A 26,270-nucleotide genomic window follows, 5' to 3' on the forward strand; every position below is an offset into this window, starting at 1 on the left:
CTGAGGAGACCGAAACGGAGGGCGAAGCCGAGCGCAGAGTGCCCAGCGCGGCGATTTCTAGGACCAAGAACCTCAAGAACAGCAGCCAGGTCCCCAGCGAACTAGCCGGATACCAAGCAGCGGTCACTAAAAGGATCTTCTTATGCTGGTTCTCGGTGCTTGTTTATGGGGCAGATGGTACGGAGGGGGGAATGAAGGGGAGCGATGAAGCTGCCGGACAGGGCAAGGGGTGGTGGCAGAAAGGGCTCCTGTCAATGCCCAACGACTCATAAGCTGTACTCATGGGAACATTCCTTGGGAAAACAGAAAATAAACCTTTTTTTGTTAATGCTCATGTTTAACTGGCTGGATTGGGGGCCATGCCTAAGAAGAAGGGAACCACTGGTGAGGGGAATGTTTGCAGTTGCCTTGGTGTGAATTTGATGAGATGCTATGAGGGGCTCTCTGAGGCCCAGCTCCCAAAACTCAGCGCAGCTGGGAAGCAGCAGCCCATTCAAGTGAGCATTTTGCCCAGAGGCACCCCCCAGAGAACCGCGAGTTTCACAATCTAGGCTGGGCTCAAGCTTGGGGGCAGGGAAGGGCTCAGAAAGGCTCCCTCTGGCGTCTACCCCTGGGGTAAATGAGGCTGTCCCGATGACCTTCCCCACCCTCCCCGGGATTGTGCTAATTCTCCTTGGCAAGTAGAGAAGATGTTCCTATCTTTTAAAAAATAATAATGGTTCTTGACAAAATCTGAAGACAATAAATACAGTCTGACATCTGAAAAGCTCGTTTATCTCTTTTTTTCTTTATAGAAAAAATTCAACTGTGTTCAAATACCCCCACTTCCCTTCACCATATCACTTCTCTCCCCATGGATCCAGGGGCTTTTTAAAGACTGGCTTGGATGTTACACAGACCAACAACTCAAACAGCAGCAACAACAACTCCCTTTCTTCATCAGTCCTGAGATTGTGAAAATGACAGGAAGTCCAGGTCGGCTCTGGCGTTTATGGCGCTGACATCCATTCAGCCGGAGCAGCTCCGGTGACAGGCTTTCTAAACAAGGCCCAGTCCCGGGCCCCATCAGGCCTGGAGTCCCAAACCACCCTCACACCATCCACCACACAGACACCAGCCAAGCCTTTCCTGGTCTGGAGAGGGAAGAGAAAAAAGACAAAGGCCTGGGGGTTCTGCAGTCTGTGGTCGGTTCAGGTTTCTATCTTAGCTGCCTCAGACTTCTGCAGTGTAAACCTTGCCTGCCCTTGAGGCTGGAAGGGCCAGCTGGTCCTTAGATGACAGTGAGTAGGCAGTAGCCATCTTGGCTCCACGCACTGGCATTCCCCTGAGTCCCTTTCTCCCCTTGGCTCCAACCAGAGAGGCTTCCTGCAGATTTTGGAGGTAAAGAACTGGAGAGGAGGGGCTGAACGCCTGTCCGTTTAGCCAGTCCAGACAATGCTCCTGCCAGTACCATGTGAAGTCCCAGTGGTCATATTTCCTTCTCCTCGCGGATAGAAAAAGTCAGACAAAAAAAAAAAAGTCAAAATCTGGGGCAGTGTCTTCCTTGAGGCCTTCGACCCCACTTGTATTTGCTCCTGGCCCCACTTTTCCTCTGAGAGAGAGCTGGATAAGTTGGTGTGCGTTTGTGGGTGGGAGGGGAGGGGTCTCTCCTGAGGATTTGAGCAGAGTCCATGCTCCTCATGGCTCAGCCTGGAATTGCTCTGCTGCTGCAGGCCACTGTAGGTCACTGGGTGACAGTGGGGTTCAACACCCCCCCAGTCGGCCCCAGAACTCCAGGGACAGGGCCTGGCACAGAGCCTTGCAGGGAAGACACAGGACTCAGGGGCTCCTGGACACTTCTCAGAGGGCCTGGCTGTGGCTGGGGAGGCTGCGCTGTGGGCGGTGGAGGCTGCTGCTGCTGCTGCAACTTCTTCTTGTTGATTTTCCTTTCCTTCGCTCTGCGGTTCTGAAACCAAATTTTAACCTGGAAATGGACAGGTGGGAAAAACAGAAGATGGTAAAGCAGAGAATGTGAGGGGGAGAGGGGTGGAGAACTGGCATCAACATCTCCCTCTCTAAAGAAATGCCCTCTCTTCAGGAAGGACCCCCAAACCCTATCCGCCTTTCTTGGGATATCTCCATAACTGCCCGGGAGCCCCTCTCAGCCCAACTCAGCACCTGAGAAAAGAGCATCACCCCCCCACACACTTACACCCCTCCCCCCCGTTTCTTTCCAAAGGAACCTTTATCTTCAGTTTTACTGGGAGAGCTCAGAGCCTCAGACCCAAGGAAAACAGAAACCACAGACCCTTGCTATTACAAGCAAGAGGAAGCCAGGGCTAGAGGGACTTCAGATGACAACCATTAGCCTCTCGAAGCTAAATTAAAAAGTAATAACCGAAACCGGTTTGGCTCAGTGGATTGAGCGTCGGCCTGGGGACTGAAGGGTCCCAGGTTCGATTCCGGTCAAGGGCATGTACATTGGTTGCGGGCACATCCCCAGTAGGGGATGTGCAGGAGGCAGCTGGTAGATGTCTCTCTCTCATCGATGTTTCTAGCTCTCTATCTCTCTCCTTTCCTATCAATAAAATTTTTTTAAAAGTAATGGTCTTCACCTTGGGGCGGAGAGTGAGATTTAATGTGGGCTTCCTGGCTGCGAATGTGGCCTGTTTTTTCTAGGCTATAAACCGAGTTTGTGAGCCAAGTCTCACCCCTTAGTTTTTATGGGCAGGCACGGTGCTAGAATTCTGAATTAAACTAATACTGTGGGGGTTTTTTTCCTTACATCTCCCAGACACCATTCCCCCCCCCCAACAAATAGGGGAAAAAATATTCAACATCATCCCAAAAGACCACCACAGGTAGAAGGAGCCTTTTTTTTTTTTTTTTTATCATTCAGAAGGAAATGCTTCCCATCTTGCTACTTTACCCTTCCCAAACTGGGTGGATTCAGTAGCCTGGCTTCTAAATCCCCCACAGGAATAACCCCTTCCCTCAGGCGGTGACCAGTCAGAGAGAGGAGGGCAGTTCGCACCTGCCTCTCGGACAGCCCCAGGGTGGCGGCCAGCTCCGCTTTCCTCCGGATGGTGATGTAACGGCTGTAGTGAAACTCCTTCTCCAGCTCCAGCCGCTGATGGTCCGTGTACACGACCCGGTATTTGTCTTTCGTCCTGGTTTTCACTGGAGGAAAAAGGAGTCAGAGCTGAGAACTACAAAGCCCATCAGTCATGGGTAATGACAAACCTCTCTAATCCAAGGGCCATTTCTCTTCCTCACCACCCAGGGGGCCAGGGCTTGTCCTGCCAGTCTGACAAGACCCTCCCCAACAGAGAGCCTGGGGGCGGGGAGGGGGAACTCTGCAGGGCAACTAAACCAACCTTGGAGTTAAGTGGGTTTAAATTAAAAAACAAAACCTAAAACCTCTACACACAGGAGAAAGCAGAAGCCAGCCACCACTTTGGTGTACCAAATATGTACCGGAGGCCCAAAGGGAAAGAGAACAGGACAGAGTCCCAGAGTCCCAGGAATATTCAGACCTCCAGGCCAACCAGAGATGAAAGCCCACCTAAAACAGCTGGGATCGTGAGTATGCATTGGTTTCCTCAAGTCACCAGGACCACCCCCACTCTGGGCCCCTCTGCGGGAATTCTGAGCTGGGGTCCAGCACACAGAAAGCCCCGCCCACTGGGGACAATATATATGCCCGGTGAAACGCGGTTTGGCGTTTCCACTCTGTTCTTCAATTCCCCATTTATATCTGCCGCAAACTCTGCAGAGTTATCCCGACCGGGGATCTGTACTCACTGGGTAAGCCAACACATTAAGCCTGGGATTGATTGTTTTGCGGAAGAGCCCTGACAAATGGTGCCTCCGCAGTTGGAGCAGACCAGAGCCTGGTGTCTCCACCGCGTCTGCCTGTCCTGGGTCAACCCTCGGCAGAGCCATGGCCAGGCCGGGTCTTGGAAGCAGAACTGGTTCAGCTGCCCAGTGCCCAGTCCCACAGAAAGATCTGAAAGGTCTAGGAGCTACTCCGAGGTGTTTAATGCCCCGCAGGCCGACTTTGTTCAGGTAAAACCCTTTGCAAACCACAACAAAAGCGCCCTGGGAAGATACAGGCGGGATCAGAGGGAGCTCCCCTAAGCTGCTGAAAGCGGAACACAGTCGCAAACAATGCCGGACAAGGCGATCTTATCAAAGAAAAGCCCTTTCAATGCCTTAATAACAACCGCATTCTGTTTGAATTACCACTACTGAGCAAATGGCGGCCCCGGCTTTCATCCCCCTCCCCGCCAGGCGCATTAACATAAACACCGCCCGGCGGGCGCATGTGAATGGGAGCAGCGGCCCCGACCCCGCGCCACCGGGAAGCGCGGGGAGAACTGACACGTCCCGGGGCCCGCCCCGAGGTGGACGCATTCCCACGCGTTCCCGCCTCACAGGCAGTCAGTCGCCGCTTTTCACAGATGAGGAAACTGAGGAACAGACTAGGTCAGGCAGAGAGGAGAGGCGCGGCTGACACTGAAGTCAGGCTGAAGCTACAAAACACACCTCCGGGGCCAGGGAGCGGGGCGCAAAGGGGTTCTCCGAGCCCAACTGCCCAACAGAGACACCAGCCTGCCTGGAGGTGCTCGGGTGCTGGATACCCGGACGGGACGGGTGAAGGCGGTGACCCGGCCCCGTGGCGCTCTGCGGGCCCACGCCCAAGGGCCTGGAGGCGCCCCGCACCCCCTGGGAACGAAGGAGGGCGCTGGGAGAGGGGAGAGATGAGAGGAACTTGCCAGAATTCATTATTGACTGCGAAAGTCACCACCCTTTTTCCGGGCCCTAAAAGAGACAATGGCAAGGCTGGGAAGGTGTATATCAAAGCGGCCGGGCTGAGCACCACCCCCTCGCCCCCTGACAGATGACGCTCCGCAGAGGAGCCGGGCCGGCCCGAGGGCCGCGGCCTCCTCGCATTAACATCACAAGGGCGCCCGGCGCCCGCGGAGGCCTCACCACCTCGGCGCGGGACTTCACAGCAGCCTCTCATCTGCTGACCCCTCGGCCTGGGTTCCTTGTCTGCCCTCACTCTCCCCCTGCTCTGGGCGCTCCCAGGACCCGCCAAAGCCTCCTCACCCCCCCCCCCCCGTCGGGTCCCCGCCTGTTGCGCCCCTGGCAGTCTGTAAAATAAGCCTTAGGGTGCACACCCTGTTCTGACCAGGGCGCCCCCTCTAGGGGAAGGAACCAAGCCTCCAGGCTGGTCCTGTGGCCTTCTCCCTGGGCGCTCACACTCCCCCCCCCCCCCCCACCCCAGCGATCCTGGCATGTGCCCAGTGACACAGAAACCTGTGCCCAGAGACAGCCCGCAGTGGCTCTCTGGTCTGCGCGGCTGTAACTGGCTGTAAACTTCTGCGGAGTGACCATAACCTGCTGCGGCCTGGCTGAGGCAGGACGGAGGGAAGAGAAAAAGGCGGAACTGCAGAGGGCTGCGAAGATCTCATGGAACAAAAAGAGATGCCCACAGAATCTCCCCCACACGCTTCCAGACACTGTAAGTGGCAGACCTGGAACCAATGAGTCCCAGCAGTCCGGCAAACCTAGGACCTTTGTAGGAACAGCTCCTGAGCAAGCACCTGGAACACACACACTGGCACACACTCGCACACATTCGCACGCGCGCGCGCGCGCACACGCACACACACACACACACACACAGACACACACCTGGACTCTTGATTGGGAACAAACGATCAAACGATTCCTGCCTGGAGCAGAGACTAAATCCATTCCACAGCTTCTTCTCCCTCCTGTGGTTTCTTGCTCTCCTGCTTCAGGTTGAAACAACCCTTTTGCAGATCAAAAGTTCAAAGACCAGGGCGCGCCCCCTTCACCTTAGTTCCTAGAATCAACACTTCCTTTCCAGACAGAGAACCTCTCCCGACTTGCTGCAGCCCCGACCCCTTGAGTTAGCCCCGAAAGGCTAGACCTGGCCCCCCAGGGCGCCCGCCTGGCCCCCCAGGCCACCTCTCTTCCTGGACAGTCAGATGCAGAAGGAGGTGCGGAGCGATGGGAGAGAGTCCTGCCGGCAGAGTTGGAGACTCCCTCTTCCAGGTGCCTGGAAGCTGCGCACCGAGGGCGAGCGGAGGCAGCGAGTGGGGAGGACGCGGCTCTATGGCACAGCCGTGCTTCTCCCCTGCCCTAACTGCGCCCGGTGTGAAACAACATATCCACTCCGACCCCTCCAGCCTGGGCGCTGGAGCTAGGGAAGCCCCGGCCCTCGGGGCTTCCTGGTGTTGTCACTCAGGCCCTCCTTCCTGGCGCGGAGCCCCCGACACTCGGTGCGCACAGGACACGCGGCCCGCCCCGCAGCCGGTGCCTGGGGCCGGCGCCGGGCCACCTCCCCGGGCGCCCTCGCGCCGCGCTCACCTTGGCTCCCGAGGGCCGGCTGCGCCGGCTTCCGCATCCACTCGCACAGGCTCCGCCGCTGGCCGCCGGGGGACAGCTGCTCGGTGGCAGCGGGGGCGGCGGGCCCGGGGGGACCGGCGTTCAGAGTCTGCAGCAATCCCGAAGCGCAGGAGGGCGCGGCGGGCGGATGGTGCGGGTGGTGGTGCGGGTGGTGGTGCGGGTGGTAGTCAGCGGGGCTGCTGTAGCCCATGGAGGCGGCCGGCGAGCCCCCGTTGAGGCCGTGCGCCACGGCGTTGGCCGCCACCGCGGCGCCCCCCGGCGCGTACCCGTTCCAGTCCTCGCGGAGCGGGGCGCCGTAGGCCGCGGGCCAGGACGGCGCCGGGGACTGCGCCGTGTCCAAGTTCGCGGCCGCCGCCGCCGCGGCCGCCACATGGTAGCCGCCGTAGTCCGGGTACTGCGGGGGGCTGACGAAGTTCTGCGGGGCCAGGTTGAGGCCGCCAGAGTGGCGCACGGAGCTGGGGTACATGCTCACGTCCTTGTCCAGGAGGTAGCTCACGTACATGGTGGCGGAGTCCCGACTGCCAGCCTCACCATGCTGCCTGGGGGCGGACTCTGGGGGCCGCCGCCGGAGCGAAAGGGAAAGGCGAGGGGACGCCGGAGCCGCGGGTGGCTGCGCCCCGGCCCGCGGTACTCCGCTGGCTCCGCGCGGCGCTTCTGCCTCTGAGGCGGTCCCTCCCACTGGCCTGTCTCCACCCTCCCTCCCTCCCTTTCTTCCTTCTTTCCTCCCACCTCCTTCCCACCGGGCCGCAGAGGCGGGGAAGACTGGCCACTGGCTGGCGTGCGGAGCCCAGGGCCAAAGGCCTTGCGTGATTAACGAGTGTTTACAGGACCCTATTGGTAATGACACAGACACCAATGGCTGGAGACTTCGAGGCGCAGCGCGCACCCCGCGCACAGCCCCCAAAATATGATTTGCATTTTAAAAGATAAGGGGTGGGGGGCAGCTCTCAAGAAGGCGGCGACTCTATCACAGCTAAATATTCAAACCTTTATTGTTAAGAGCTTCCTCCTTCCAACCGGTGCACTTTAACCTCCAATCACAGGTTCAAAGAATGAAATCAAGAAACTTGCAAAAGAGAAGGGGGAGAGCGGTCTTGGTGGGAATCTGAACTTGGGGGCGACAGGGCTGTGTTTATGCATTTGCAGAAAAGGGGAGTTCAAGACGCTCCTTCTGTGCTAAGAGAAAAGGGAAGCCACTGCTGTGATGACAGCGTTCCTAACCTAACCGTGAGGTGAAGAGCGGAGAAAGTATAGATGTGCAGGTTCCTTCCCTCTCAGAGCGACTGTAAGCCCCCAACAACTGTCACCATTGGTCATTATTTCCCCCAAGGAAACAGCTTCTCCTTCGCATGAGATAATTATGACTCGGGCTGCAGGCTGCATCTCCCATTCATCTAACATTTGGGATTTAATTTAAAGCAATTAATTTTAAGAAATTACACTTAGGACTCAAAAGTCTTAACTAGCCGAAACCGGTTTGGCTCAGTGGATAGAGCGTAGGTCTGCGGACTGAAAGATCCCAGGTTCGATTCCGGTTTGGGCATGTACCTTGGTTGTGGGCACATCCCCAGAAGAGGGGTGTGCAAAAGGTAGCTGATCAGTAATTCTCTTTCATCGATGTTTCTAACTCTCTATCCCTTTTTCTTCCTCTCTGTTAAAAAAAAATCAATAAAATGTATATATTTTTAAAAGTCTTAATTACAAACCAAGTTAGAAATCAAGCTAGTGTAGGGCAGTAATGGAGCAGGCGGGGGTTGTTAGAGTGAGGTACTGGTTACACCGTGTGTTCGTGAAAATTCCACGAGCTACACTTATATGTTTATTATACTTAAACACGTGGTTAAAAATCAAGGAAAGGGGAGCCTAGAATGTCTGCTAATGTGTCCCTAGATCCTAAAAGCACTTTGCAAGGTAGATAAATCATTCTTGAAAGAAAATTGTTTTTCATCTCCAGGAGATGAGAAGGGAACCTGACCTATTACTAATGACTGCCTCTGCAAAGCTCTGGGTGGGGACGAGTTGGGAAAGGACCTTCCTTGGGTTTTGAAGCACGGTGTCCAAGGACCCAGGGCTGGAAGTGTGGGCTGTGGGGACCTTGCTGCAGGCCTGGCTGGGGGTCTGCACCTAGAGGGGTGCAGGCCAAGGTGATCTGGTTATTGCACACGCACTTCTCTCGGTTTAGCAACTATAGGGGATGGGCCTGAGGTGGCTGTCTGCCTTCTCTCTGAATCCAGATGGCAGTGCCAGGCTGGGATTCATGGGCCAGCTGGGCTGGGCAGGCTGACTGGATGGCTCTGGGACCAGCAGGGTACCAGCTGCCCTCCTCTAGATCTGCACTTGATGCTCCTTGTCAAGTGCTTTCTGGTATTTGTCACTTCCTCTAGTCATCTCTGGAGTCCTTTCCAATGTCTTTGTTGTTGTTGTTGTTGTTGTTTGCTCTAATATCTTTTCTCTCCCCTGATCCTCACTTCTCCCTAGATCTGGAACAAAGCTGGTCTTGTCATGCTCTTCGTTTTACAGATGACATCCACCAAGCTGCATGGTGCAGAGGTGCCGGGCCCAAAGAGGTCCAGGGCCTCGGGCTCTCCTGCTTGCTAGTCTCTCAGGTCCTTGTTGTCTCCTAAGGAAGAAGGTTAACATTGAGGGAAGGGGGTTCAGCAAGCTGAGCACTGGAGAGGTGGGAGACCTGAGGAGGTCATCTATCTGGAAACTCTGAGCCTGGCCCAGACAGCTGAGAGTCATCGGACCTCGCCAGAAAATAAATAGAAAATGCATCGCAAGCCCCATTACAAAACTCAAATCATTGAATGGGGTGAGCGTGTGAAAGGGGCCTGCAGTCCTGACAGGGCAGGAATGTGAGAGGTTAAGTGATGGGCACTGCGGACTTTTGATCTAGTAAACATCTTCCTCCTCTTCCTGGAGACACAGTCCCTCCTTCCGTCCCCACACCCCCTCCCAGGCCTCAAGCTCTGAAAGTCAGCGGAGGCCCAGGCTTGAGCCTGTGTCTTCGGAATGTGAGCATTCTTTGTAACAATCACTTTATTGGGGACAGCCATCCCCTCCGCCTGTGGTGGCCACTTCCTGCATTTTTATGACCCGGCTGCAAGCCACCGGCTAATTGTCCTGGTTTTCCAGCTGTGTCTCTGTGCTCTGCACCAGAGAAAGGGCTCTGGCCTGCCCACCCAGATGCTTTGGGGGTGGCCTGAGTGGCTCTGGCCCCAGGGGTCATGCCAGGCACAGAACTGGCCGGACTGGAGGGAAGCCTGAGACTCATTTGGGGTGCGAGGGTTGGAGAAAGGAAATGCTTGTGAAAACCAATTAATTTCCTTCCTTGGGGGGGAAAAATGGTCAATAGTAGCAGCATGACCACGCCCATGAGCTTGGGGTCTGGGCTGTTGGTGAGGGGAGAGCCAATAAGGATGTCTTAGACCAGCTCCTCGGAGTGGATGTGCCCCTCACGTTCAGGCTGTCCTCCCTTTGGTGCCGCAGCGGCAAGACGGTGGGAGCAACCAGAGAGGGGTGGAGGTGGCTGATGGGAAGAGGGCCTGGATCTCTTTATCCTGGTGGCTTAGCCTCTAGCAGGTCATTGTGGGTGCCTATTCTGAAACCTGCTGTGGATTGGGGTGGCCCTCCCCCAGCCGCTCAGTGCAGGTGTGTGGCCCTGGGAGGATGGAGGTGCCATCTGCATTAGGGCCCCACGCAGCGCTTTCTCAGTAGTTCTAGACCCAAGGTGCTTGACAGTTTTCTCAGAGCCTTTTGGCCTGAGCTGAGAAGCACTTTGCAAGGTCATCCCCATCCTTGCTGCTCAAGACTCCTTTCCAGCCAGTGCCTCTGGTCTCCCCCGACTGCCTTCAGAACATCACTCTGGAAGAGGCCAGCTTATTTGGGAAGCTGGGGGCTGGACTTGGACTGGGGCTGTAGCTGTGGTGGCCCCTTGGAGCCGGAGCTATATCAGGCTTTTCAAGAGAGGGTGAGAGTTGGCACCCAAGTAAATACAGTGTCAGGAAGACTACATAGGCGGTCACAACTCAGTTATCACAGGGGCTTCTCTTTGTTACTGACGGTGTAGAGGCCACTCCACATTCCTCAGAGAAAGTCGGGGCTTCCAGGCTTCCATCCCGTGGCAAGGGCAGGGGTGCAGAGGGGGATGGGAAGCCGGAGGTGCCGGAAGGGGCGGTTGCTTCTCTAAGCAGATGAGACACTCCTTGAATCCACAGATCATTGACAGGGCTCCCTCCCTGCTCAAAGGTCCCCAGTGTTTGCTCCACCTTGGGGGACCCTGCTTTCCCCCATATTTGTGGCTCCTGGAAACTGGGGAGGCTGTGACCCAGACAGGGCAGGCCCTCTCTACCCACCTTTCCATGCAAGTCTACTTTCTAAATCCCTTTTAAGATCAAGAAAATCATCCAAATAATGCACCTTCCTGACTCCCTCTCCACCCCTGCTCAGGAAACTCTCACCCTGCCTTGCACTGCGTTCCCAGGACAATTAAGGAAGAGTAAGAAGGAAGAAAATGTCAGATAAAGTTTTCAGTTTGGCAATCTAAATTGCTGTTGGGAAAATGACTCAATCTCTACTTCACTGGAGTTTAGAGAGTTCCTCAGCCATTGCATTCAATCAGCAACATCCTCCAACACACACACACACACACACACACACACTCACACCACTCACACACTCTTACACACACTCTCTCTCTCTCTCTCACACACACACACACACACTCTCACACTCATACACTCTTACACACTCTTACACACTCTCTCTCTCTCACACACACACACACTCACACACTCTTACACACCCTTACACACACACTCTCTCTCACACACACACATACACACTCACACCACTTACACACACACTCTCTCTCTCTCTCTCACACACACACACACACACACACACTCACACCTCTCTCTCTCTCTCTCTCTCTCTCTCTCTCTCTCTCTCACACACACACACACACACACACACACACACAAATGAAGGCCCAATAATGGTTGGTTTGGCACCAACATCTCCACCCTGGCCTGCCACAGCCCACTCAGCTAACCTCACTGGGAAAAATGGATCACAGCATCCTCTCTGTGGGGCTCCCCAGCATCCACCGCCTGTGTGGCTCCATCAGGCCACATGGAGCCCAATGCGCTCATCCCCAAAGCAGGGAGGGACCACAGCTGCCCGAAGCTGCCCAGGAGCGGCTTTACTGAGTGTCTGGTCCTCTGCCTGAGCAAAAGGTCCTGAATTTGCGGGCGGCCGCGTGGACTCAGGGACCAGAGTGCCAGACAGAGGAGGAAACAGATGCCTGGTCCTCTCCAAGCGCTCTTTCCCTGCTCTTCTAGTCAAGTTCCATTCCGAAAGCCGGGAGGTCTGGGGAAATAAGGAGCCCCCAAAGAGGGGGCGGAATCTGGGGGCAGAAATCTGGTTTTGCTCATTGGGTGAAAGTTATGTGAGTAAATGGAGGGGTGGCCCATTTCCTCCCTTTCTGCTGAAACCAGTCTGTGGACACGGTATGAACATTGTATAATGCACTCTAATGCTGTGTGATGGGTGGGCACAAGAGAACAATTTATTTATTTATTTATTTATTTATTTATTTAAATTTCTTTATTGATTAAGGTATTATATATGTGTCCTTATTCCCCCATTACTCCCCACCCTCTCCCCTTCATGCAAGAGAATGATTTAAATCCCCAAGAGGGGGACTTGGGTCTCTCCCCAGAGGAAAACCCTTGATGCTGGGAGCCCTGGACTCACAGGCCAGCGGCAGCCAGAGGTGATCACAGAGCCTTCAGTTACCATTTGTTCGCTCCCAGTGCCTGGTGCTTAAGGCGACCTTTGTTTATCGTATGAAAATATGTTCCTAGGAAGCCCTACACAGTCAGCCTTATGGGAGCAAGGAAAGGCCCCGCTCTCCTGAGCCGCTGGGCCCATGGGGAACTGCTCGCCCTAAAAAGGAAACTGGCAGCATAATGTCCGTACAGTCCTCCCATTCTACACTTCTACACGGAGAAATCGGAGGCCCAGAGCGGTTAGGCGATGTTACCAAGAGTCTAGCTATTCCAGTCGCTGAAACTGATGAGCTGCTATCCCCGCCGCCGCCGTGCAATACCTGACTGAAAGTTTGTTTCCCTTAGATTATCAAATTTAAAAATGACAACAGCCAACACAACAACAGTCTCCTGGTGTGAATGAATCTAAATTATACTTATATTTTTGTCAGATCAGCAAGAAGGATAGCATGTTTTTGGTGTGCCACAGAATTTTCATAATTTATGACTTCTAACCCTGTGCATGTGGTAATCATTCCTAAAGCCGCTGGGGCCAGCCTGGAAACAGAGCCTCCCAGGACTCCGGGAACCCCAACTCCCCACCCAGCCCTGCTCCAGCCTGTGCCAGGACCATCCATCTCTGCTTCGGGGACATTTCAGACTCTCCCATCCTGTTTACTCTCCCTTTCACGGGCACCTGCTGATGGCGGGTTATTCGTTTATTGGATGGTGAATTTCCCACAAATTCTATCCCAGATTTTTCTCCAATTTCCAAAGAAGATGTCCATCTGTTTTGTCCCACTTCCGAAAAGAGCTCTTTATTTTTTCATAAAAGCTGATATCCCGTGGCTGTTCTCAGAATGTGTCAAATGTAAAACGAGTTCATGGTTATGAAAAGAAATCGGGGTGTCGTTCCCTCCTCTTCTTCCCACGCCAGTGTGGTGGACAGCCTTTGGACACAGAAAGCCTTCCTGCTCCGGGAATGAAAGGAGCCCCATTCAGGTCCCCGGTTACACAGTTCACGTGGAAGCGGAGCTCGGTTGGGCCGGGCAATTCCTAGCTGGGGCTGTGGAATCCCCTCACTCAGAGCACGCACCGGCTGGGCTGGTACATAGTAAGGGGACTCTCTCAGAAGGGCGTGTACATGGAAGGGTTGGAGGGTTCCAGAAACTGAAAACAGCTCCTGGCCGCTGCGTTGCCTTCATGCTTTTGTAACGAATTTGGTAAGTAGCATATTCTTATTCTCCCTGGCATCTACCAACCACTGTGCCCCCAATACTCAACTATGTGCGCTCTGGCCACCCCGCCGCCAGGGCTAGTGCGCAGGCGGGGATCCCAGTCCCAGTCCCGGCTTTGCTGTCCGTCTGTTTCCCGCATCCTGCGCACCAGAGCGCAGAAACAAGGAACTGTCTCTGCTAGGCTGAGGCCAGCAGAAGCCCAGGGCGCTTCATGGTTTGAGCCAAACCGTGGCTGGAGAAAACCCCCTGCCAGACTGGGCAGCCACCGGCGAATGGCCTCTGCCTCTGCTCCTTCCAGAGAAGAAAGCGGGAGCCACCGGTGGCGGTGGCGTGGCGGGGGCCCTCCCCGCCGGCGCCCAGACCTGCGCCCTCCCTCCCGCTGTAAAGGCTCTGGCATCTTTTGAAAGAGGCACCACTCCGCCAGCTCGTCCTCCCCTAACCCACCAGCTCCTTTGAAGGGGCGGGCCCAGCGGCTTTCCCCACGTGTATCCCCTCCTGCAGAAATAAACAATTCCCCCCACAAGCTTTGAACCCTTGAAATGTAACTGTGAAATTGGAGACACATGGTCGTGCCTGAGAGGCCCCAGATCATATCTACACTCGTCTGAAAACACCACTGGCAATCTCAGTGAGCTCTGGGGAGGTCTCCCTATCTTAGGGTGGGCACATTTGCAGAAGGAGCCCAGACTCTGCATTTGTGGCCCCATTATCTAAAAGCTGGCCTCACCCAGTCTCAGACAGGGGGCCTTGAATCTAGAGCGTCATTCTGAGTGTCAGGCCCAGCCAGTGGCACTTGTTTCCTGAGATGCAGGTCTCCTGTGTGTCCCAGGAAAGCCCCCAAGTTACCCTGGCTGGAGAGCACCCTAAGCCCAAGGGCCCCTCCATTGCCCCGGGCCCTGGAGCACAGAGACGAATCACTGAGCCCCTCTGTGGTGCGCACCTGGCCTTCCAGCACCCAAAAAGGCACCTGGCACAGATCAGTCCACAAACGCCTTCAGCCTCACCACGAACAGGGAATTTTAATTCCTTATTAAAACCCTTGTGTTGCCAGAGTGGCTTCTTTCTGTTGAATTCAGCCCCAACTACACCACTTTTCAAGGAAATGGGTTTTCTTGCTGCTGTTGCTGCTGCTAACCTAGGCCAGCTGGTCAGGAATGGGGGCTCTTGGCTTTAAAAGGGCCAACTTCGCTCTCACCAAGAGGATACCACAGCTAGTTTCTCCTCTGCCAGCAGAAACCTAAATAGTGTTTGTTGGAATCTGTTAGCCCTTCCAGTTTGGGGGGGGGGGGGGGAGGCAGGGAGGAAAGTGGGGAAAGAGCCTGCATGAGTGGACGTTCTGGCCGCCAGTGCAGGGAGCTGCCCAGTCAGCTGTGGCTCTGGATCCCCACGTTGACACACTCAGCCAAGCCGACCTGCTCCCCTGCCCTGCCAAAAAGGTGTCTGTGTGCACCAATGTTCTCCCCTTGCCGCTTTATCCGCACTATGGTGTCCCATCTTCACCCCGAGGAGCCACAATATCCAGCTCTGTTCGATGAGTGTTACTACATTATTTATTTTTTTAATTGTTACTTTTAAAAAATGACCGTGTCTCCTCCGGAGTCTGAAGTTCTAAGGAGCCCACCTTTGAGATGGCAAGCCTCCCACCCCTGACCTCCAGGCCTGTCCAGCTTGGAGGTGCCCCACTCCCACCCCTCTCCTCTGGGCACTTCAGCCGCCGCTCCGCTCGCCCCACGGGGCGCCTTCTCAGCGCTGCCCCTCGCGGGGCTCTCTCCTGCTTCCCCCCCCCCCCCCCCCCCACGGAGCCGTCCCTGGGGCCCAAGACGGAGATCAGCGCCCGCTGTCCCTGCAGCGGCTCCTGTAGACGCCCTAGAGTGAGAATGCCGCTTCCTCCCTCCCACATGTAAATGTCTCTGCAGCAAGTGAAGGGGGAGAAAAACAAACAAACAGACAAACCGCTATGGAATAAACGATTCCTTTCCCGTCAGTTTTGCTTGACAACTCGGCTTAGCAGGAGCGGGTGGGTGGCCGGAGCTGGATAAGCGCTTTGGAAACCACTAAAGCTGGTGGTGTCAACGGGCTGCGAAGGTAGATGAATGGGACTCAGCGCGATGCTATATAGATATTTTGGCAAAGCGTGCGCGTGTGGCGGTGGGGTGAACAAAGGGGCTTATCATTCGTGTGATTGCCTCAATTCTCCTCTCCTCTGTGCGTGCGTGTAGACTGGGGTCCGGGCCGCGCCAGCCTCCTGCGTGGGGCGCACACTGCAGGGTCGCGGCCCCTGGGGCGCCCCGCGCCGGGCGCTACAGGCGGGCGGGGTCCCCGCCGAGGAGGTCTGCGAGCCGCAGGCGGCCGATCTTCTTCACCTCGCCCAGGGCGGTGCGCAGCTCCTGCGCGGGCGGGCGGTGCAGCCGGCGCGCCAGCTCGCGGAGCACGGCGTCCCGGTCGCGGAGGCGCGCGGCCAGCACGAAGGGGAAGCCGAAGCGCGCTCGGTACCGGGCGTTGAGCTCCGCCAGCTGCAGCCGCTCCTCCGCGCCCAGGCTGGTCAGGCCCGCGCTGCTCTGCTCTCGCTGCGACTCGGCGGTCAGCGTGCCCCGCTGCAGCTCGCGGCCCGCCAGGTCCGGGTGGCAGCGCAGGATGCCCTCCTGGCCTGCGGAGAAGCACAGACCCGCGGGAGCGCGTTACCGAGGGGCCGACGGGCGAAGGAGACCACCGCCCGCCCCGCCCCGAAGAGGCTTCGGGAGGGAATCTAAGTTCCCTGGAGAGGATGGGGGGCAAAAGGGAGTGTCCTGAAGGAACAGGGGCGTCCGGTGCACTGGCCCCACAAACAGGTCCCCAATCTTGAGCCCCTCCCTCCCCGCTTCTCGTCCAGGATCCAGGAGTGGGGCGGGAAGTGACAAATTTGTCCTTTGGGACCTTGGGGCAAGAAGAGTGGAGGAGGTGAGGCCGCTGAGACTCGGAATTTATGACTTGCTTGGGAGGGAGCAGGGACACGATAAGAGCCGGAGCATTTCGTATCTTTTCAAAGTCCTTTGCTCTCAGGGGGGCTTTGATGTTGAAGAGGGCGGGGCCAAGAGCCTGAGGACTTCCTGCAAAGACTGAGGGGTAGGGTTCGGTCCCTCCCAAAAGGGGACGGTGAGGGTGCCAGGGGTAACATCCATGGGGCATGGCAAATAAATGCCCGGGATTTTGTGGCCCTGCTGGAATCAGGCATCCAAGGAGCCTTGCAGATGATTAACTGGGAAAAATAAATTTCTAGCTGGAATTCCACAGCCCTGCGAGTGAAAGCAGCTTTCCTCCTTTTAGAAAAACAGCACCCACTCACCATCCGCCCTGTCTGAGGTCCATTCCCCTTTTCCAACAGTAGATCCCAAATACACTGCAGATACAGGGTTTTCTTGAGAGACAGCTTCTCATAATCACCTAGGCCTCAGATGGGGACGGGCCCCCCCCCCCTCCCTTTGCCCAGTGTGATTCCTAGGCGTTTAAGTCTTTCCTCTTAGCTCTACAGAGAGAATTGGAATGCTCAAGTCAGGGCTCGGTTTCCAACGTGGTGAGAGGAAGCCGTGATCTGTGCCATCAAGTTTGCCGAGTAGTTGTAAGGATTAGAGACAACTCATCCGATTGAAATAGTGTCTAATGCCAGCAAACATCCAACCGCCACTATTCTCAGTCATAGGAAACTTTGTGTAACTGACTGAGATGCAGCTGGAAGCATTGACTCTAGTGCCAGGAATAGTTCCTTTGGAAAGGGGGATCATATAAACCCTCCTTCACCCCTGGCTGAGTAGCTCAGTTTGGTGAGAGCATTATCCCCAGACTCTGAAGCCCAGTCAAGGCACATACAAGAATCAACCAATGAATGCAAAACTAACTGGAACAACAGATCTCTCTCTCTCTCTCTCTCTCTCTCTCTCTCTCTCTCTCTCTCTCTCTCTCATCAATCAATCAATAAAAATTAAAAAAACCTTTTCTTCATTATGATGTAAACATTTCTTTACTCAAACTTTATAATTTCTGCCCAATTAAAGTATGATTGTGATTACGCCATCGAATGCTAGATTACACCGGTCCTGAGTGGCAGGGAGAACTGTGGGGGGGACATCTGCATTTAAGAGAGGATTCAATGGAGGCTCAGAAAGGTTAGGTGACCTCCCCAAGGTCACTTAGCCAGTAGCTGATCACACCTGAATTCCAAATCATGGACATTTTGGAGGCACTAGCTGCCTGTACAAGGTTAAAGGGAGTTCAAAACGAAACCCATGTCACCAATAATCCCACCTTTGTGCCACCACTCTCAAGGGCTCTATCCCTCAGGTCCTGCAAACAGGAGTGGTCCTTTCCTGCTTCCTGCATCCCACCTATCCAGGCGATGTGAAAATGTACAGGTTAAATTTCCTACCTGGTGACCTCCTAGCCCTGTCAGGGCTGGCTGTGCCACGCAGCTGCTGGATCCGCTGTGCATTCACCCAGGCTGGGGTGGGGGGAACTGTGAGTCCTGGGCTGCTCCGCAGGTTCCCACCTGGCAGGATCCGCCCAGCCCCATATTCCCTCCTTGCATATTCAGATTTTCAAAGCAGCCTCCAGGAGAGGGGACTGATCCCTAGTCCTCTCACTGGACCCCAGGTCTCTCTGCTTCCCTTCCCCCTATTTCTTACTCTCCCAAGCCCAGCCCAGCTCAAGGTTGGGGACAGTAGGGGGCCCGGGTGTGGGGGCAAGGCCTGTCCCCTTACTCCTCCCTCAAGGGACTCCCCTCACTGTCCCCCACACACCCTACATGCCTCTTTCTTTCTGCCCTTGCTCCTCTTTTCTCATTCTCCTGGGTTTGTCTTCTCTCTCAAAAATAGTGCCTGGGGTTAATGTTTGGCTAGGATTAAGCATGTGTTTTCTTTTCACTGTTTGCAAGGGGAGAGAAAGGAGGCTGAGAAAAGAGGCAGAGCAAAGAGAAGAAGAAAATAGACTAAAAAATAAACTGGAATTCTTTCTCTCTCTCTCTCTCTCTCTCTCTCTCTCTCTCTCTCTCTCTCTCTCTCTCTCTCACACACACACACACACACACACACACACACACACACCTTAGCTGCAAGAAATAGAAACTGATATCCAGTCTTGTCTTTATTGCCCCACTGAGCCCTTTACTGCTATCCAAAATGGCTCTGATCCAGACCCAGGGCTTGTACCAAATCTTCAGCACTCTTTCCAAAGCTGGGCCCTGTAAAAACCCCCAGCCCTGGTGTTAAACCCCAGAGGGGCTGGTGCTTCCCACCTCTCTGTCCCAGTCCTGCAGGTCCTCCCACCTGGGACACAAAAGTGGTTCTCAAGGCCATTTCAATGCTGCCTGCTCTTTAGTTTTTCTACTGCCTATGCCACTGGCATGTCACATGTAGAGATGTAGGTGTGGATATGTATTGTTACTGGTGCCACAAGTAATGAAATCTTTGCACCTAGAAGAATTCCTATTGGGACAAAGAGTTGGCACTCTTTGTCTCAATAGGAGAAGACAGGGCAGGCAATAGTGGCCACTGAAGAGCAGGCAATTGGCTTAAAAGCCCTTTCCATCTACCTGTGTTCCTACATCTGTGTCAGCTAGTGCGTGCTCCCTCTTGGTACAATGGATCATCTACTCTTTCTGTTGAAGACCAACCTCTCCAGTGGTGTTCTTGAAGCCAGCCCCTTTCCATCTCAAAGACTGCCATTTCAAACATCAATTTCTCTTTCTTCATCTTGCTGCCTTATCATCAACACACAAACATGCCTTAGAATCACTTGTCTCATAAACAAAATTAAATCCCTTTATTGAGTCCCTGATGTCTTCTAGATTTTCCCTGTGTCTCTGTTCCTTTTTACAACAACTCAAAGAAGCTTTCTATGTATTAGGAATACATAGTATCTCCAGTTCTTCACCTCCCATTCCAGGTTCACTTTTCCACCCACCAACCAGTCTGCATTCATCAAGGGCACAGATGATGGACATCTTGCCCAAGCCCATGACCAGTGCTGTCCTCTTTGTTCAAAACCTCTTTGGGAGTATTTCCCAGGTTGTCCCTCTCTCTTCTTGAAAGATTACCATCACCAGCCTACTTTCACCAGTGGTTCTTGCTTTGCCAGATTACTAGCACTGAAGCACCCAGAACTCACATCTCCTGCCTTCTATATTTACAGTGATTCACTAAGCGTTCTCACCTAATCCCATGGCTTGAAATGCCATCAAGTCTTTGATGACACCCAGAACTAGCCTAGCCCTCAGCTTTCCACTGAGTACCTTTGTTATGGTTCACCTTGAACACACTGAATTTTTATCCAGGTGATTATCAGATATCTCAGACTTAACAAACTCCCATTCTCCATCCTGTCCTCTCAAGTCTTAAGTCTTCTTCATTGTAGAAAACAGTGTCACCACCCACCATGTTGCTCATACTAAAAATTTAGGAATTATCCTTAATTTCTCTCAGGTTTTGACCTGCCTTCCCCCAAGAAATCCAAAAAACCTGTTGGCTCTAATTCTAAAATCTACTTTGAGAATCCAGCCATATATCTCCACCTCCCCTCCTTCAGTCCTCATCCAAAGAACTATCACCTCTCACTTTTATTACTACAGCAGTCCCTCCACCTGACCTCCCTTTCCTCATATTCCTCCTCTCCTCACTACTCTTCAACCACCTAGGTCTTTCTATGCCCCCCAAGTGCCAAAACTCTCAGGTTCCTTTTTTTAGAGTGATCTCCTAGATATTTGACTTTTTCCTTCTCATCTTTTGGTTTTAAACTCAAATATAATTTCTTAAGAAAGAACTCTTTTATTATATATTTTCTACAATGGTACATATTTTCTAATAAGTTTTAGAATCTGATATGATCTTATTTATTTACTAAAGGCCTGTGCACGGATTTGGGCACACTGAAAGAAAATTAGTTAGAAGAAACGTTTTAGAGGCTGGGGAGGGATTGTGGGAGGGCTCCAGGGTATGTCCAGCTCATCTCACCCAGTCCTGATCAGCTGGACCCCAGCAGCAAGCTAACCTAATGGTAGGGGCATCTGCCCCCTGGTGGTCAGGCGCATCACAGCAACTGGTCGAACAGTTGGGCACTCATGGTGTTTCCCAGAAAATAAGACATCCTCCGAAAATAAGACCTAGCACAACTTTGGGAGAAAAAATTAATATAAGACACTGTCTTATTTTCAGGGAAACAGGGTAACATATTAGGCTTTTATTATATAGGATGTTAATTCTATCTCTCTTCACTAGAATGTAAACTCATTAAGGCAGGGACTTGTCTTGGTCAGTGTTCCTATTCAATATTTCCAATGCCTGGGACAATTCCTGAGGCATGATGGGCACTCAATAAGTATTTTTTTTTTTTTTTTACTTTTTATTCATTGATTTTAGTATGTGTGTGTGTGTTCTCACCCAAGAATATTTTCCATTGATTTTTAGCGAGAGCAGAAGAGACAGGGAAAGATAGAGAGAAACAAAGATGTGAGAGAAACACATTGATTGGTTGCCTCCTGCATGTGCCCTGTCCAGGCGCTGGGCCAGAGAGGATCCTGCAACCAAGATATGTGCCCTTGACTGGAATAGAACTTGGGATCCTTTGGTCCACAGGCCAGCACTCTATCCACTGAGCCAAACAGGCTAGGCCTTATTCACTGAATTTAGAGAGCACTAGAGGAAGGAAGGGAGAGGGTGAGAGAGAGAAACATTGATTGTTATTCCTCTTGTTTATGCACTTATTAGTTGATTCTTATATGTGCCCTGACCGGGGATCAAACCCACAACCTTGACATATCAGGATAACCCTCTAACCAACTGAACTAACCAGTCAGGGCCAATCTATAAGTATTTATTGACCAATACTTCACTCTTGGGAAAGAGTTTTTAAAATATTTTCTTTGGCATTCTCATCTCTTTAATAGTCTCATCTACCATCTAGCCTACATTCAAGGGATTTGTTAGTATGTAGTTCTACTAATTGAAAAACTATGTTTTGAAGTGAGTATTAAATAATGAATTATGCCAAATTTTTATTCTGAAATTCCAGAGATTAACTATATATATATATATATATATATATATATATATATATATATATATATATATATATAATTAACACAATTAACTCTATTATAACTTTTATTGCTTTTTGATTTTTAACACAAATCAATAGTGAACTGGTTCATTATTATTGGCTGTGTGTATGTGTGTTTGTGTGTGTGTGTGTGTGTGTGTGTGAGAGAGAGAGAGAGAGAGAGAGAGAGAGAGAGAGAGAGAGAGAGGGAGAATTTCAACTTTCTTCCCCTTACTATTGCTATTCTCCTCTCCTGGAAATCCAGAGACTGGCTTAAAAGAATGCTTAGCCTATTATTGCTGGAGCCAACTATTAATCCTGGACTGCCACCTACTGGCTAATAATCTTTATGGATTGTTAACCTTGCTTTACTCAAGAAACAGGGTTTTCAGTTTCCTGCTAATGGTAGAATTTTCTTAGATCATTAAAAACAAATGATTGACCAGGAAGATCACCATAGCCTGCACATCTCTTTAAAGTCCCTTTTAGTGCTGGCCAGTGTGGCTCAGTTGGATGGAGCATAGTCCTGTACACCCAAAGGTGGTGGATTTGATTCACTGTCAGGGCACACATACCCTGTTGCAGGTTCGATGCTCAGGTGCTGTGCTTATAGGAGGCAAATGATCAATGTTTCTCTCCCTCCCCTCTTCCTCTCTCTAAAATCAATAAAAAGCATATCCTTGGGTGAGGAAAAAACATTAAGCTTTCTTTTAGTTTTAGGACATGAAGACATACACCCAGTTTGTTCCTTACTATTCAAAGAATAAAACTAGACTATGCGGTAAACCCATTTTATTTGATTATTTAAACAATTAAAAAGGGATCTGTGAGATCAAGAATGTATGTTAATTGAACACGTTAGTAAACAAATAAATAAAATTCCTAGAAACTGTTTCTAGACTTTATTTCTGATTCTCTGGAAAATCCTTCTAAGGTTGCTGGGTTGACTATCAGGGTTTGGACTCTAGTTCTGCCACTTTCTATTGATAGTTATGTATACTTGATCAAGTTACTTAATCTCCTCATTTTAGTCTTCTCCTCTTTAAAATAACAATAATATTTGTTTTATATGATTAGTATAAGGTTCAAATGAGTTAACAAATGTATAATAAGTGTTTGGAAAAGTGCCTGAAACACACTGATAGTAAGGGTTGAATACCTTTTAACTATTGTTATTACTATTCCTTTGCTAATACCACCTCTCTGACATCATTAAGGTGATTAGATATGCAGACTGCATTGAGGTTCTGCTCCCAGCTGCCTGGCCAAGAGAAGCATGGACACCAGGATAGGGCTGACAAGCAGGCTCCACCAGCAGAGAGATACCTTAATTAGACCTAACTAACCTTAACTAGAGCTTCTGGTCAAGATGGTTGGAGTGACTGCTGATGGAAAAGAAGACAGAAATAAGGGAACTTTTATTTCATTGTCTAAACTCCTGGTACAGAGCAAACTCCAAACAAATGTTGAATAACTGTTGAAGCCAGTGAATAATAGATTGCAATTATTTATGCTATCATAGCTTTCTCTCTTGATACATTCATTCCCCAGCCCTATCACCTCTGTATTGAGATAGGTGATGGGATTTTCTTCCCTCTTTTTCTTTTTTCTTTTCCTATATATGACTATATATAGTCATTTCTAAGGCATTCACACCCTTTAAAAATTATTCCCCTCTGGCTTAGAAGATTTGCATTTGGCCTCATCCGTTTTCCTGCCAGATATTTTGAACATGGGCTCCCAAGGCCCCTTGCTTTTTCCGGCTTGCTCTGCAGGCTTTGGCTGGCTGTTCCTGGGTCCACCCGTCAGAAGGTTCCAGAGTCCATCAGCTCCCCTAAGGCCTGAGCCCAGGGGTGGAAGACAGAGAGCTTGGCTTTGGAGAGGCACTGAAAAATGGGTGTCAACATGGCCCCAACATTTCTGTCAGTTTGATTTTGTAACACTGTCCTCCACTCTTCCTGGATGTGCTTAAACTGAATTAAAATGAGTTTCTTACTTGGGAGCTGTTCGTCTGACAATGGGAAATTACTCCCCAGATGTTAAAGCCCAGGGACTCACCCTGACTACTCTGTGTGTTGGCCTCACCATGGAAGAGAGGAGAGCATGAGTTCTGCCTCCCGGCCCAAATCTCTGCGGAAGGAACCTTGCCCGCTCCCCTCCCTTCAGCTCCTGGGCAGGCGGTTTTATCTGGTAAAGCGAATGATTAGAGGCCTTGGGGCCAAAACTATGTCCACCTATTCTCAAACGTTAACTGGGAAAGAGGCTTGCTGGCATGGAGCCCTGTGTGGAATGCGAGGGGCCCACTTTTGGTAGGCAGAACTGCACTGGGAATGACCTGAATGCCCAGTTAAGGCACCCGATGCTCATGCTCATCAGACCCCAGAAAAGGTGTTGGCCTCTCTGAAGAGTATCAAGACAGCCCCCCCTTGGCTTCTAAATCCCTGTGAGGCTGTCATTTGGGGTTTGCCTAAACCTTAGCATTTAACCCTACACCCTGAAGTGCCTCGTTTCTCTCCCTACCCAGTGGAAATCAACAATTTCTTTCCCTTTCTCCAGAGGAATTCACTCAAATTTTTGTCTTTCCTCGTTTACTTCCCTCCGGGAGAAGCAGATCTGAATGAGTTTACTTTCCTCAGCAATCCAGTCCAAACTGGCCCTTTCTGATAAAAATGTCAGCCATTCGCTTTTTCCCCTGGGCTCCTGAGATATTCTGATATCGATCTGCCTTCTCTCCTGCATTCAGGACATTCCCAGAGTGAATAGATTCAGCTGAAAGAGGATAGGCCCGCAGCCTGACCTTCAGCCTCCGAGCCTCTGTGAGGCCCGTCCTCTTCCTCATGACCTCAGAGCTTTAATATTTAACAGCCACGTTACCTGAGCCAACACACATTCTTTCATCTGACTTTTGGCCTGACACCTTGCAAGTGTTTGACTCCCATTTACTAATTTTAAGGAAACCTAGTGACCCTTACAATAAAACTAGCTAAATAATTATAACAATTATAACCAACTAAACAGATCCAACCATGTTTTGATAAGAACAGTTGAAATCCCTTGTGGGAATCCCCCAGTCCGTGAAGCCTTACCTGACTGTGGCAGGGCGTCAATGAAGGCAGAAAAGTGCTTTTCTAAATCTTCCAAGCCAGAGAATGGGCGCTGAGACCAAACAGCAGCTGCAATCAGAGGGCATCTCTCAATGACATTCCCAAACACATCCACAAACTCTCCGAAGTCCATGGAGTTGACCTGCTCCATGTCCATCGCCACAGGCAGCGGGACGTCGGCTCCCCTCTCGCGGAGTGGGTGATAGTGACGCTGCTCACAAGGTTGTAGCTGCTGAATACACAGCTTGTTTTTCATGCGACACCAGGTTGGCATGTTTTCAGTGCTCGGGAGAAGCAGATCCAGAGGACTTGTGTAATGAGCAAACACAGGACAAGGGTTCTAATCCAGGGAGTGAAGATCTCTGTGCGGCAAACATTTTCAATCAAACTGTTCGCACCGTCAAAGCGGGAGGGGCCATATTTCACTCTCAGCATTTAAGCCACATACAGTTTTGGTGTCATTAACAGTTTAATGTCAACATTATCCCAAGGAAGTTTTCCCTGAGAACCTTGAAGACAGGTCACAAGTCAGCCCCCTTGGAATTTGATTTCCCACCTATTGTTGTTGCTGTGGAGGACAGGTAGCATATTTTACTCTTTCCTTGTATCTCAAATGCTTAACACAATAGGTATATAGCAAATGCTCTTTAGACAGGGGACCTAGCACCATGCCTGCGGTGGGCCCGCAGCCTGACCTTGCAATAAATCCCTTAGGGTGACTCAGTTGACCAAATACTGAGTCACAGATTAATTTTTACCCTAATATCTTTCACAGATGCTGAAAACAAAAATACTGTGGAAAATAAAGTCAAAGAAAAGGAGAGGTCAGACTTTGAAAATAAAGATATTGCAATTTCCTGTTAGAATTAAAATGCAGCCTAGCCAGTTTGGCTTAGTGGTTGGAGCATCAGCCCCCAGACTGAAGGGCCGCAGGTTCCATTCCAGTCAAGGGCACGTACCTTGGTTGCAGGCTCAATCCTGCTACACATTTGCTGCCATCTGAATCAAATTCACAGAGAGAGAGAAACCATGTCAATAATGAACCACACTGTCCCTGTGGTCTGGGACAAACTGTCAGCAGCTGCAGGTTTTGTCCTAACTCTGTAGATGTGTCCCAGGCCAGGACTCACCCTCACTACCTGGGCCAAAGTCATGACTGAAGAATGGGTAGAGACCTCATCCCTTAAAAAGAAACTGATGAGATTTGTTTTGCAAAGGGGAAATTTTGGTGCCAGAAGTACCACATGTACCGATCTAGTCTTCAGTATGAAGGAAGCTATAGACTATTAATACTACCTGTCACCGTCCTATGCACCCTGCTGCCGCCAGCCTGTGGCTAGGGTGGAGACATTGGACCCAGGAGAGTTCTGATCTGCTCTGCTCCCACCATCTGACATTTGGAAGTCATGGAACTTTTCTTTATCTTAGTTTCTTTGTCTGTAAAAAAAAGATCATCATAGTATTTACCTAATAGAATTTTTGCAAAGGTTAAGTAAATTAATATACCAAGGTGCTTAAAACAGCTCCTTTGCATAGCACTACCTAGATGTTGGCTAATACAACATTGCCCATTACAGTCTCTTTGTTGGACTAACCTCAGAATTTTCTTTTTTCTTCTGCCTTCAGTGTCACATAGTCTTTTCCTTGCCCCTGAGATTTTGCCACAGACCCGG

The 26,270-nt window shown here is 51.5% G+C and overlaps 2 protein-coding genes across 3 annotated transcripts; both read right to left on the reverse strand.

The window, feature by feature from the left end:
- Positions 1-700: 700 nt before the first annotated feature.
- CDX2 (caudal type homeobox 2) lies at positions 701-7,283 on the reverse strand. Of its 2 annotated transcripts, none has more exons than XM_036457789.1 (3): positions 6,385-7,283; positions 3,014-3,159; positions 701-1,963 (listed from the first exon to the last, which is right to left on the reverse strand). In XM_036457789.1, the coding sequence occupies exons 1-3, from the start codon at positions 6,923-6,925 to the stop codon at positions 1,724-1,726; spliced, it is 927 nt and encodes a 308-aa protein (XP_036313682.1). In that variant the 5' UTR covers positions 6,926-7,283; the 3' UTR covers positions 701-1,723. The 2 variants fall into 2 exon arrangements, with proteins under 2 accessions (XP_036313682.1, XP_036313683.1); XM_036457790.2 differs by having other exon boundaries at positions 3,018-3,159; positions 6,385-7,258.
- Positions 7,284-15,008: 7,725 nt separating this feature from the next.
- On the reverse strand, positions 15,009-24,868 carry URAD (ureidoimidazoline (2-oxo-4-hydroxy-4-carboxy-5-) decarboxylase). Its single transcript, XM_036458470.2, has 2 exons — positions 24,580-24,868; positions 15,009-16,079 (listed from the first exon to the last, which is right to left on the reverse strand). The coding sequence occupies exons 1-2, from the start codon at positions 24,851-24,853 to the stop codon at positions 15,733-15,735; spliced, it is 621 nt and encodes a 206-aa protein (XP_036314363.2). The 5' UTR covers positions 24,854-24,868; the 3' UTR covers positions 15,009-15,732.
- Between the last annotated feature and the right edge of the window lie 1,402 nt (positions 24,869-26,270).

This window comes from Pipistrellus kuhlii, unplaced genomic scaffold (assembly GCF_014108245.1).
Source record: "Pipistrellus kuhlii isolate mPipKuh1 unplaced genomic scaffold, mPipKuh1.p scaffold_m20_p_3, whole genome shotgun sequence".
NCBI classification, from domain to species: Eukaryota; Metazoa; Chordata; class Mammalia; order Chiroptera; family Vespertilionidae; genus Pipistrellus; species Pipistrellus kuhlii.